Source organism: Trematomus bernacchii, unplaced genomic scaffold (genome assembly GCF_902827165.1).
Source record: "Trematomus bernacchii unplaced genomic scaffold, fTreBer1.1, whole genome shotgun sequence".
NCBI classification, from domain to species: Eukaryota; Metazoa; Chordata; class Actinopteri; order Perciformes; family Nototheniidae; genus Trematomus; species Trematomus bernacchii.
Window position 1 is genome coordinate 7,643,892 of NW_022988097.1, and position 13,530 is coordinate 7,657,421.

Genomic DNA, 13,530 nt, shown 5'->3' on the forward strand with positions numbered 1-13,530 from the left:
GTCTTAATATGCTCTGCTAGTACCACAAGAATAGTAATTCTCCCATAATAACACTTAACAAATATGATCTATTCTTATGTAACAAGACATGAAACTATAAGTGTTAATTGTGTCTAAATAACTCAAAATTAGGTATTTATATCTAAGAATATGTTCCCTATTTTAAAGTGAAGTCTTGTTCATAACCAATAAGCTAGTAGTTTGACTCTAATTGGCCTGAACAGGTTCCCTATTCTAAAGTTGCCTCCTCTTCACACTTTGTAAATACATTATAGCACACAACTACTGAAATTAACCTCAACAGTACATGAACAAAGTAGGCACACGTTGAAATATGTTTTATTAATGAACCACTAAAGAGAGGTTCAGACACATACCAAAACATGTCAAGTTTCTACAAGGCTGAGAACACATAGCAGCCTGTACTTTTTTTAATAAAAACTAATTTTTAACAGAGTTTATGTATTTGTGATCATACTGTGTGACCTGCTTTACACACTAGGTGTACTGTTCTCTCTATGTGTTGTACTGTCTCAGTGTGAACATAGATTAAACAGCCAGCCAAGCTCTTTTGAGAGCCAGGGAATGAGCAGCCAAGCTCCTTTATTGACTTATTTGCAGTCCACTGACATTCAAACGGAGTGAAACAATAAAAAAAGAAGTTACAAGGCACTTAATGATCTCATACATGCAAGTGTAACATACACAGATTAACACATAGGACCGCTAAGTGTAAACAAGGTAAATATAGCTAATGCTAGCTGTGCAATAAGCATGTAGCCCAGTGGCGTAACAAGGTTGTGATTGGCCCCGGTGCAAATATTGTTTTGGGCCCCCCCCCCAAACATAAGCGCACGCTGATGCGCTCACACACACACGGACATACACAACCACTCAGAAGCGCCACATGTATAGGCTATCAACAACAGCCTGCCCTGGCCTCAGACCACCACAGCCTGACAACGGCACAGCGAACTAAGAAGAGGATTAAACCTGTTTCCTTGATGTTTGTCTCTGGGGAATGGGCCGGTAGGCCTACATAGACCGGTTGCTATAATATAGCTTTTGATCTTGGCGTCGGGGGTCTCAATAGCGCCATAGAGTCCCCTATCGGTTGGGGCCCTTGGGGGAACTGTTGGACCACTGTCCGGGCACAGCCAAATCCAGCCTCTCCTCCTGGCTGGCTGGAGAAGAAGGTTGCACAGCCACGGCCACGGATACAGCTTCACTTGTGGAGCCAGATGGCAAGGATGGTGGTGAGCTATCGTTAGCCTCCGGCTCCGGCTGCCGCTGCACATCAACATTGCTAACGTTAGCGCTCGATTTCGGGGACGATGTATGACAAAAAAAATGGTCTAATTTTGTCAGTTTAGCTGTTACATCTCCTTGTTCTCTCTTGTCCTTTCTCTTTTGAGCGCCGCTCTTGTGCTTTGGTTTGCTGTACATTATAAATGCAAGCTATTACATTTTTTATAATGCTGCCGAACTTGCTGCTGCTAGCTACAGTACAGTACAGGTTGATTAAACAGTTCGCTCGTCACGCAAGGTATCACATGACATGAAAGGGAGCAAGGTCATTGGACAGACAAATGACAGATTAATTTAGGTTGCTTGGTTACTTTGAAGACTGCGTGAACCGGTCAATGCCATTGGGGCCCCAAAAAATATATATTACATGAACGTAAATTATACATAAAAAATGTATAACAATATTCGGCAAGCAAAAAAGAAAGAGGAAAGATTATTTTTGTGTTTTTCATCATTTTATTAAGGTCTATATGATATCTTTAAATCACAGTAATCATTGGAAGGCCTGGATCTGAAGGCACTATTTGATTTGCTAATTTCCCAATGTCCTCTATTTATACACCAACGTGAACATTCTCATGTTACATATGACTGTAAAAAAAAATAGGAAGACATCATCCGGAGGGAGAGGACGATCAGACATGAGAGAGAAAACTGTCTTGCAAGGCTGAGAGGTCATAGGTCACTTGGTTGGCTGAGGAGTTGCAGCAGTAAAGGGACACTGGCAACAGGTACTGACATTAAACACCGCAGTTTAACTGAGATCGGGCTTGTCTGAATGTGTTCTTTCTTTGAAGTCTGTGAATGGAGCTGCAGACACTTGGCCAGTTTAATCCTCCCCTCCACACAGCAACTGCAGGGTTTTACGGTAGTCTCCTGAGGTATCACCCTGAGCAATGATAGATAACGCACACAGAAGGATTGTGTTAAAAAAACAAAACTGTGTCATTGTCTCCTGACATTTGGTCATTACAGAGCTGAAACTGGGAAGCGGGATTATTCTTCTCAGTCACACAAAAGCAAAACAATGATTATCATTCATTAATGTTCAATGAGTGGGTGAGTCATGGGGACAAGCAGAAATCGCAAGCCACAAATCAACTAAAATCAAGTGGAATTACCCTTTATATCAGCTGACAGATACAGATCTTTATCTTTATAATCATCATTATTGAGCTAAATCTTTTTGAAGGACCAGTTCCTTTTTTTGGGAACTTTGGTCATTTGATTTCTCGCTATGAGTTAGATCACATCAGTACGGTAAATGTTAGCTTAGCTTAGCACAGAGACTGGAAACAAGGGGAAACAGATACCCTGCTCTGTACAAAAGTAGCAAAATCCACTTGATACTACTAACGGGTTTATTTCTCGGATGTTACTGACAATAAAATCTGTAAAATGGGTTAAAAAAAGGGACAGACTTTGTAATTGACAAACTGTAATCATATTAAATCATATATTGCAACTAAAATGTACTCCCTAAATAGAACTACAAACTTTGTGAACAAACTGCGTACAATATACACACTTCAGAATACACAACATATAGCAATCCTTGCCATTGCATAAACTGGTAATATTTCTTGCAAAGCCAATTCAGGGCACCCTACTTGCTTGTTTGTATTGGTGTCACGGTGATTTCATCTGTGAATTATTATAGAACTGCTTCCTGTCCCTGTGCTGTCAGCCAATCAGACAGCAGATATAGAGAGGAAGCATGCAAGGGAAATTCCTAAAAACAGCTGTGCAATAGCCACAGACCCATAGTCCACCGCAGGAAGCTATAGATTACCATACACCCCCACCCCCCCACCCCAGCACAGCAGCAGAAGAAGGATGTGCAACATGCAATCACACAAAGACCAGAAGACAAAACACCCACACATACAGATGAGATGAGGAAACACAGCAACCAGGAGTGTTAGTTGACAAAAGCTCCGACTTACGATCATAGTTTCTACCTGGATGAATTCATGGAGGGAAACATCATGTGTTTCCTTGAACTCTTTGCGAATGTTGAACAGGTCGATTTCACTGCGGGACACCATGATGCGGATCAGCGCTCTGTCGTCTGTGCCGAGGCCCTGCAGCGGAGACCAATGAAATGTGTTTATTCTGATTGACTTACTAGTAATTGCTACTGTGTGAGAGCACTCAGCATGAATACCAAGAAAGTATAGAAAAAGACACAAAACTTAAATATCTTACATGCATCAATAAAAATAACCTTTTCACTTGCAACTGGAATTATACATGCATATACTTATACTTAAGTACCTTCATGGCTTTGTACAGACGGTCCGCAAAATAAGAGGGCTGGTTCTTTACGCTGCGAACTGCAAAGTAAAGAGAGTGCATGAAATGGCTGAGGAGGAGAATAGATGTTGTCAGCAGTCTACAATGCGACACATTTAAAAGTAAAATTAGGTCAAAAACAGTGGTTACCTATTGCATAAAAGGCATTTTTGACATCTCCTGACATCTCCTTCTTGATAATCTGTTCAATGTCCTTGTTGGAGCATCTGACAAACTCCTGGAAAACTGTGAATAGCAGGGAGTGTATTCATGAGCTTGATCAGTTACATTCTGTTTTTGAGAAACACACACATTATGTTATAAATTGTAACTGTATTGTATTTGTCTTGTCGTTTACCTCTTCTGAGATGGGGAAAGCTTCTGGTGCACAGAATGCTCATGAACTTGTTCTCCATGTCATCAGAGTCAGCGTTGCATGCATCGGCAAGTTCCTGATAGGTTAGGGAGGAAGAACAGGAACAAACACTGAAACCCAGTCTTCCATTTCATATTTAACACAGTAAAACGTTACAGTAAAAAGACACACACTAATTCACCTGAGCATCTGCATTAGCTCTTTCCTCATCGGCAGGGTCCTCCTCTCTTGCACCCTGAACAGAAAAAAGATAGTAAGTGCTTTAATCTATTAAATATCACCTAGAACATTTTATTTTTCTCTTTCATTTGTAACATAAGACCGTGTGAAAGAACACTGTGCATGTAATGAAATGGACCTTTAGTTCTCTGCTACAGTCAGCAGACAGACTGCAACCAGTGAGTGGGCGTGGAAACAAAACACAGATTAAGTTCTCATGCTGATGAACCTATACCTGCGCAAGAGAAACAAGGATTCGGCAGAAGAGGCCTGATGTGTCTGAATGAATGGCTTCCTCCATAGATTTCGTATAGCCTGTGATGTAAAAAGCTACATGTTAAAGGTATCCTGAACAACAAATGTCTTTGCCTTTTGTTTCTGGTATACAACTCACCAGCCTGATAAGCAGCGTTCATGGCAAGTATTTGCTCACTGCTCCTGGTGACCAGGATCTCGATCAGGGCGTGCTCATCTGTCCCAGCTCCCTGTTTAGATTAAGAGTAAATAACAAAAACACAGGGAAGTTTCACAAATGGGGCCTCCTCATATCTGCTGAAAAAAAATGTCAGTTCAGTTTTGCTATCTTTGTTCTGATTGTTATCATCTTCATTTGTATTTTGATGACAGAACTTCCTAAAACTGTATCAATGACCAAGAAGCGAGGAAGTATATTGTGAAATATGACAGGTAAGCTGAGCTGATTCACAGTTCAGTGTGGCATTGACGCATAACTATTCAGTGCATTGAGACCATTAAAGATTTAGAAATGCAGATGTTTTATATTTAATCCTTTCAATTACTTGTATTTTGCGTCCAAGCCTTCAAAAGGCAAGCTATTCTATTCTACTGCATTCAAATCTACATAATAGGGACATACAATTGTGAAACTATTTTGTACTTCCTGTATGTTCAGAGTAAAGGTTTCAACAAAAGGCAAGTAAGATCATCTTTATAAATACCTAAAATGCACATTAATTGACTTTCATACATTTTGTCTAATGGTCATGACATTCAAGCACAAAATCTACTTCTCGGGGCTTGACATCAACTATCACAGACTTATAATAACAAGTGTTTTTTTATTTTTATGAAGGGGTGTACCTCACTCATTAGCTTCTCCCTTCACATGTACTGATATCAACCATGTCAACTATTGTACCTCCATTGCCTTCTTCATCATTTTGGCATCAAACTCTGCAGGGGTCAACATGAGCCCAATGACCAGCCTCTCGAGGTTCTTTGACAGCTCAGACTTCAAGTCCTTCATCAGATCCTGAGGACACGTCAAACACAAAAAGTTACATGAAACAGCTTCAAGGAAATATCTAACGATATGTTTATTGTAACATTATTATGAATTATTTACCCTTCCCAGGAGGGATTTGAATGTCTGTCTGATCTCTTGCCTCTGAGCATTGCTTCTTTGTGCAATAATGTCAATGATTGCATCTTCATCTGTTCCTGTAGGTGGTAAAAGGCAACAACATTAGTAAAACCTGTTTTGAGAAATTGTATCAGTGTAAATGTGCTTTTCAGTGTTGCATACCGAATCCCTTCATTGATTTCCTCAGCGCTTGTGCATCAGCAGCCGGGTCAAAATCGTGAGCAGGACGGAGTGTTGGCCTCAGCTAAAGTAGTGGGATGACATCATTGGAAGTGTGAGATTCAATAATAACAATCCAAACATCATGTGGCAAAGCAAAATAGTTTAATTTAAATTGATATATTTTTTTATCAAAGCACTAAACATGCAGAACTATATAATATGCAAAAAAGAAAAGTGTTTGTTGAGGGGGAGTGTGCCCTCTTGAGGTTAGAAGCCATGAAACAACCTACAATTAAAGGTGGGTAGGCTAAAAAATATCTGCTTTATAGAGAGTTAGTGAAAAGATCTTTTGTCAACCAAAATGCTGAGATTTCTACTCCAATTCACTTCACGGACAAAGCAGGACAAAACGACGATTTGGACAGTGCATAATAACAAAAACGATTTGTATTTGAGCGAGCAGCATTCTGATCCTATCCGCAGTTAAACAAAGAGTTCGCTGTGAAGACATGGCAGTGTTATCAGCACAAGTTTGTGACACTGCAAGAAGCAGGTCACTGCAGGGCGGGGAGGTAATTAGGATGCATGCCACTGCCAAGCCAAACATGCATGACACGTCTAATGTGGGAGCAGATGGGGCCCAAACCTGGACTTTGGTCATGGCACTTGTTTCCCACATCTTGTAGGCTATCTGAGCAGCTTCAGGGAAGAACTCTCCAGCTAAACTGTAATGATCAGTTTGAAACAAGACAAAGCCAGCACCAAGTGGTACAGAGTGAGTACTTTTCTGGAGACAGGGATTAATTACTCAATAAACTGCTTTACTTTCAGAAAATCTTATATTACACTAAGAAAACCATCACTCCTGGAAAGTGGTGTTCTATCACCCCCGTCTGGTTGCTGCTGTTGCTTGCAGCCAACACTTACTCATCATCTCCTCCACACAGATTAAGCAAAGTCCTCTTGTAATCCCCCGATGTGTCATCCTGAGGGGTTTATAAAGAAAATGAAGGTAAAGAGGTTATGCTTTGCTGATGCTAAATCAGTAGGAACATATTTTATTAGTGTTTAACCAACCTTAATCATGTTATAAAGTGACTTCTCATACAATAAACGGAAACACTCCCGAATGTCCAACATGTCTATTTCAGAGCGAGAAATCATGATCCTGATCAGGGTGTTGTCAGCTGTACCGAGACCCTGGAAATAAAGGAGAGGAAGTATTCACGGTCAAGTAGCCCTAATACATTTTAAATATCAAGTCAAAACGTTAGATTGCAATCTGCCCCTAAATAAAAAAAACATTTTATAACAACTGTGTTGCCAGGGAATACATGTCCACAAATAGTTTGAAACTAGACTGAACAGCAATTTTTTACTTTTTGTTTACCTTCATTGACTTGTAGAGGCGCTTTGCATAGAACATGGGAACGTTCCTTATGCACTGGACTGTTAGAAAAAAGTAAATAAGAGAGACCCCTGTAAACTTCACAACTTGACACCAATCATGTCTTAAAGTGGTACTTTTAATGTGTTTCTTACCAACAGCCAGCATTAGCCTCTCAAAGTCCCCAGACAACTCATTCTTTATGCTGTCCTCTATGGTCGTCTCTCCAATCTTCTCGTATGCATCGAAAACTAAGCAAACAGAAGACATTGTTATGTCATGTTTTTCATCGCATGACAATTTAAATATCTTAACATTCTGAAAAGGAAAATACCAAGCTACATCAAGATGTTGAACCTTGTAAATATAACCATCTCTAAATCAGTTTGCAAGCATCATCTTTATGAGCATGGTAGCATGCTAATGTTAGCTCAAACCACCACTGAGTACAGCCTCAAAGAGTTGCTAGCATGGGTGTTGTTACAGACGGCCGGTTTTCTTTAAACAGATGCAACAATTGGCATCAACAAAAAGTAACCAACATGTTTTTTTCACTAGCCATATTCCTGAATGATCTTTTATGTATCTCTGTTAGCTTGTGATGCCCGTGTTCAAATTTCCCTTCTAAGAAGCAGGCCTTAGGCAGTTTTCTCTGCATTAGAACGAGAAAGTAGGTTTCACAATATGATGGCAACTTTTAAACTGCAATTAACTCCTGAGAGACTTGAGGTCACAGTGGTAATGTATGAATGCCTCACTTTAGTGTAAATTGTCCAGAGAGCATGTGCTTACCCATGTGAAGGTGGGTCTTGCTGCGGTTTCCAAGAATCATGATGAATTTGGCCTCGTCCGTCCCCCACTGCTCCTCTCCGGCTGCATACAGATCCTACACACAGAATGACAAAGTGTAGGTTATAAATAAACAAAACATTTGACTTTACTTTTAAGGCGTTTTAAACTGTTCTTATTCTCACTTGTGCATCTTGCTCCACCAGATCTGCATCCACCACTCCTGACTCATCTCTGGTCCCCTGGTAACATCAAACCAATACAATCAGTCTATTGTTAAAGGTGCACGGCTGACTGTACATTTCAGTCATGATTACATCAACTCCTCTGTGAACTGACCTGAAGTAAAACAATCAGTGTCTTCTTAAAGTGACCGGAGGTGTCTGCGATTATATCCTCCTCAATGTCACTGCCATAGGCTGAAGACACGGGCATCAATGTCAAATGTTAAGAGATGCTTAACAAAGAATGAGTTGATTTAAAATGACTTATTTAGCAAGCCTTACCATCCTTGTACGCTGCAACCATGTCTTGAGTCTGTTGGTTGTTTCTGGATGCCATGACTTCAATAAGGACTTTCTCGTTGGTTCCAGCTCCCTTAAAAAAGAGCATGACATTAAATATGAAGTAGCTTCTTCTTTATTAGTTGTGCCTGAAGTATCATAAAGAATTGTACAATTGAAAAAAAACGTCTTACTTTGACTGCATCATTGATTTCTTTGGCATCATGGTAGGCTGGGGTTCTCATCAGGCTGACAATGAGGCGCTCAAATTTGCCCGTCAGCTCATATTTCAGATCTTCAATTAGGTCCTGTTAAAACGACAACAACATAATTGAGTGCACGCGTCTGCTTCAATGTGTTTTAAGTTATCCTGTAGCATGATAGATAAACAGTCTCTGACAAACGTGTTTCTATTAAAGCAACAGAAAAATCAGAAATCAGATGACCTGTCCAAAGTTGCATTTGTACGCTGCAATGATTTCCTGCCTCTGTACATTGCTCCTTGAAGTGACCAGGTCCAATATGGCTTCTTTATCGCTACCTAAGGAGCACAAAGCAACAAAACGTAATCTCAGTGACATAAAATCTATTACTGCATCACCGCCCTGACCACTGCGTGGAATTCCTTATGTGATCATTCAGCCTACGAGTGGAGACGGGGAAAGATGACATTTTCCCCTCCGCAATCAGAAATCACAAGAAGAATGTGGCACTTACCCATGCCTTTCATAGCATTGTAAAGGGTCTCCGCGTCAGTGGAGGGATCAAAGTCCGGAGCATCTGTTATTATGCCTCTGAACACCTGTAAGAAAGAAATTCAAATGTAGTTTCAGAGGAGAGACAAGGTGTTAGTAGGCTACTCATGACTCAAGAACGAAGTGCACAGTGATGTCTGGGATGCGTAGACCTCTGAGCCAGTACAGAGAAATGCAACTCTGGATGTGCAGTTGTACATTCAGATGCAAGGAAATGCATCTGCTCTGGCTCACTAATCCCTAAAAAATATATAATATCATGGTCCCCAAAGGAGAAAGCCTCCTGGTGATCCCCTGACTACTACTTTAGCATCCGCATGTTGTTGATATTTTAGTTTTTATTTGAAATTCTCTGATAACTATAGAATTGATACAGTCATCCATGGTTTCGTTTAATTTAGCCAATACTTTGGTTTATGAATAACCCCTTGCAAAACATTTATGAAAAATAATTGTGAACATGTGTGAATTGTGAATGTTTGGATGAACATCAGCTAAACATCAGCATGTTAGCATAGTAACATTAGCCATTAGCTCAAAACATCACATGTGCCTGGGTACAGCCTCACAGAGAAACTTGCTGTGTTCAGCATTTGCAGAAGCCGCTGACCTTAAACTAGACAGCTTATAAAGTTTGCACTATCCCGCATAAACAGCGCACTGGCTTGCAGCAGTTAATTGTGTAAAAGTGTCAGGGACAGGACACTGGGACAGGAGGTGACATTACAGCTGACTGCTTGCACCTGTCCCACCCCCAGCTGAGCAGAGGATAGCCTATAGTGTGTGTGTGTGTGTGTGTGTGTGTGTGTGTGTGTGTGTGTGTGTGTGTGTGTGTGTGTGTGTGTGTGTGTGTGTGTGTGTGTGTGTGTGTGTGTGTGTGTGTGTGTGTGTGTGTGTGTGTGTGTGTCGGGGGGGGCAGTGGGTCCATAGGAGCAGCACAGAGTCAGGTTTCACATAACGCTCTGTCATGCAGCACCTCAATAATGTCAGAGTTTACTAACAAACTCCATTGGGCATGAAAAGAAAATATAAAGCACTGCACAAGGATTTTGTTGTAAAAAATGGGCCCTGGCTTTAGAGGTGTGATGTTATTAGCTCATTCACTTTGGGAAAAAATAAAGCTTGGCCTTCATTTCGAAGGCTCTTACTGCAGCTGCTGTTGTATAAAATACTACTGCATTAAGGCATTCAGCCAAAATATGTTCTCCACCCTGGTGAGGGGCCACTGCTCTCTGCTTTACTACAGACCATTTCTCCTCACGACAGCTGGAGAGCTTCACCCACATAGCAACAGGGCTGCAAATACAAACCCCTAGCAACAGGCCTTTAACTAAAGTAATCCCATTTAGTAATGTGTTAGCTACATTTGTACTCCTTCATTCCTCCCTGCTTGTTTCTTATTTGCTAAAGCCACAGCTGTGCAGAGTACAATTAACAGCCAATATTGGTCCAACTCAACTAAGAGCAGAACGATAGGACACTGACTAACGTCTCGGACAATACATTTGAAGATAAGACAAAGCCATTGGAAAGATGCTGTCAGCTGTGTCCATTAGATGTGTCACCCAACACTGCTGCCTTTATGATAGGGAGGAATCACATGGTGGCAGGTGGCAGAAAAATGACCTCATTCTATCCACATCTCATTCAATGGTACACAAAACCGACCATGTACCACAGACACAAGATCTGCTCTGCAGTATGATACAAAATGCTTCATACTTACATAATGCAAGAGGAGAAAGGTCATTTCAACTTACCATTTCTATATTTGGTCTTCTGTGTCAACACTGAGCAGGAATCAATAGTTTCAGGCCTAGAGAGAGACACAGAGAAATGCTGATGTAGGGCTGGATAACAGAATTGCAATACATCCCTGTCCTCTTGAAGTGTCTCCTCCCCCGTCCTCCTCCCCATTGTGTTGCAGTGATAATGATCCCTTCTTTTCCTCAGTAAACCTAATAAGGTGATCTCTTCAATGTGGTAAACACCTGCACAGGAAACTGACCAAAAAGACAAGCTTCTCAGAGAGACCTCACATTCAGTAAGCCAGGAAAACTATTTAGTCACATTTTCCGTGCTGCTATGCAACATTCTACTATGTAAGTTTACATAGTAGAAAGCAGCCATTCAGAAAGCATATGGGAACAGCTGCCTGATTATATTTCTCAATAATGACAGTGCAAAATAACAGTTGAGTACTATGAGATCAAGTTGAAGAAAGGACAAATGTTTTAAAAATGTAGACTTTGAGCTTTTCTACAGTTTCAATGCAGCACTGTTTGCTTAAGACATAAGGAAAGCTCTCCCAAAATAGCATGCACAGTTTAACTTAATATCAGAATGAAGGTATGAGGGGGGGGCTGGCCTCAAGCCTCCACTGTATATGCAGAGCCACACCCTTCTCTGAACCCCACACTACAGAATAGACTGTTCTAAGTAAAAACACAAAGAAAGTTTTAGTTGTAAATTAACTCTCTTTTGCATCCACAAATTAACTAAATAAAATTACAACTGTCTTCCAGAGTTTTACTGCTGTCTATAGTAATTAATTGCCACATCTAACGCTGGATCGTCCGCGAGCAAACTTTTCCCAAAGCACTTTTTCTTCGGGCTTAAGATGTTTTATAAATAATACTAAATATGGCTTACCTTGTGTGTGTAGGCAGTATCCGGTGAGAGTGTCCTGCTGCTCTGTCCCCGTTAACCCGGTCTGTGTGCTCCTCCAGTCAGACTCGGGCAGTCCCGTTACGTGTCCTGTGACGTCACGACTGCGGCGATCTGTCTCGCAGAGGTGTGTGTGAGAGAGATCCTGAATGTAACGGGAAGATGTCTTACAGTAAAGACATACTTCAAACGTGTGTTACGTGGTAACATCAGAAACCTAACGCACGGAGGCTGCGCAATTTTAGGCACACGTGTTTTCTGCATTCTAGCACTTTGCTGCAAAGCGTGTAGGCCTACCCCTCTTTAAGAAAACATTCAAAAGCTATTTGCTTTAGCATCAAGGAAACCTTTACTTGGGGTTTGTTGAAGGCACTTTTCGCTTTGAATTTGTTCTGAATGTCTGAACTTTGTCACGTGACTGAGAGTTCAAATGTGATTTAAACAGAAGGCAGCTTGCCTGCTCTATTTCTGTCCTGTCGGCATCTATTCCAGTAAGAGGGGAATGGGAGGGGGTGGGGGGTGGCCATTTCAGCATTTAGGACTACAGAATTAAACATGATAAAAATGAGACAAATATTTCACATTGGTGGTAATGTGTGGAAACATACACTTTCAAGCAGTGGTGTAAAGTAACAAAGTACATTTACTCAAGTACTGTTTAAGTACAATGTTGTGGTAGCCATAAGGTTAGTGTTGTACTGTGAGTATTTTCATTTTATGTCACTTTATACTTATACTCCACTACATTTTGCAAGCCAATGTTGTACTTTTTACTCCACTACACTTCTACAGCTTTAGTTACTAGTTACTTTTTAGATTCAGACTATAAGCTAATGCAAACTATAAATCAATAATCAAATAAACATATCATTATAGGTAAAAAAACATCTAGCAGCACTATGGAAAGTAATTGTAATCTAGTAATTTCATAAATATGATTCTTAAAAGTACTTTTATTTTGGTACTTTAAGTACAATTTGATATCAATACTTTTGTCTGTATTTGTAGTACTTCTTCCACATTTGCTTTTAAGTCTGGAAACAGAAATTATTTAGAACTTTTTTTTTAAGAGCCCCAACATTTATTATATGTGCTGGCTGTGGCTGTGGTGTTTGATGCAGATAGATTTGTGATACCTCAATTTATCCTTGGTGACATTTTATTGAGTTTGCTGGCCGAAGGGTGGATAAGAGGTGACTTCCAGGAAGCACGGAGGCTTACATACTGCACAGTACCATGAATAGCAGAGGCATTACTCAATATGTTTAGTGTTTCATGTGACTGCAATCCAACCTGTGGTTACTATCAATGTTTCACTGACACAACTTGACCTCAGTTTACTGTAAGAACATGAAGGAATTATTTTAACCATCACTCTGTATCAACTGTTTGTGTTTATCAGGGAAATAGCGCTGTTTCTGACTTGTTCTTCCATATTCATACATCTTCATATCATATTATTTGGCCTCATTTTCTCTCCGCCAGTGTTCAGAGTGAGAGGGGACCTCTGAGGCACCAGTAAGTGTTGTACACTGACCTCTCCTGTTTTAAAATAGCATTGCACACTTATCATGATAACCTGACTGTCAGATGGGACATTTCAAAAGGCCAACCCAACTGTATTAAATTACAGACAAAAAAAATTGAATTATTAACATCCCCAAGGTTAGGAATTTAGATTATTT

General features: G+C 40.4%; 1 protein-coding gene across 3 annotated transcripts; it reads right to left on the reverse strand.

Annotated features, from left to right (window-relative positions):
* Positions 1-1,716: 1,716 nt before the first annotated feature.
* anxa6 (annexin A6) lies at positions 1,717-12,025 on the reverse strand. 3 transcript variants are annotated; one of them, XM_034121447.1, is made up of 25 exons: positions 11,831-12,025; positions 10,939-10,994; positions 9,141-9,225; positions 8,870-8,964; positions 8,618-8,731; positions 8,427-8,517; positions 8,260-8,339; positions 8,106-8,162; positions 7,924-8,017; positions 7,287-7,382; positions 7,135-7,193; positions 6,822-6,944; positions 6,672-6,730; positions 6,391-6,469; positions 5,745-5,826; positions 5,565-5,659; positions 5,358-5,471; positions 4,593-4,683; positions 4,434-4,513; positions 4,161-4,214; positions 3,962-4,055; positions 3,754-3,849; positions 3,586-3,644; positions 3,270-3,392; positions 1,717-2,197 (listed from the first exon to the last, which is right to left on the reverse strand). In XM_034121447.1, the coding sequence occupies exons 2-25, from the start codon at positions 10,939-10,941 to the stop codon at positions 2,138-2,140; spliced, it is 1,983 nt and encodes a 660-aa protein (XP_033977338.1). In that variant the 5' UTR covers positions 10,942-10,994; positions 11,831-12,025; the 3' UTR covers positions 1,717-2,137. The 3 variants fall into 3 exon arrangements, with proteins under 3 accessions (XP_033977338.1, XP_033977337.1, XP_033977340.1); XM_034121446.1 differs by having other exon boundaries at positions 3,255-3,392; XM_034121449.1 differs by lacking the exons at positions 1,717-2,197; positions 3,270-3,392; positions 3,586-3,644; ... (6 more) ...; positions 5,565-5,659; positions 6,391-6,469 and having other exon boundaries at positions 5,758-5,826.
* Between the last annotated feature and the right edge of the window lie 1,505 nt (positions 12,026-13,530).

Excerpts from the sequence above, each read along its gene's own strand:
- anxa6 (XM_034121446.1), bottom strand. Across the intron at positions 6,731-6,821 it reads CACTTTATAACATGATTAAG|GATGACACATCGGGGGATTA; the intron begins GTTGGTTAAACA and ends TAAACCCCTCAG. Across the intron at positions 4,684-5,357 it reads TGATGAAGAAGGCAATGGAG|GGAGCTGGGACAGATGAGCA; the intron begins GTACAATAGTTG and ends TAATCTAAACAG.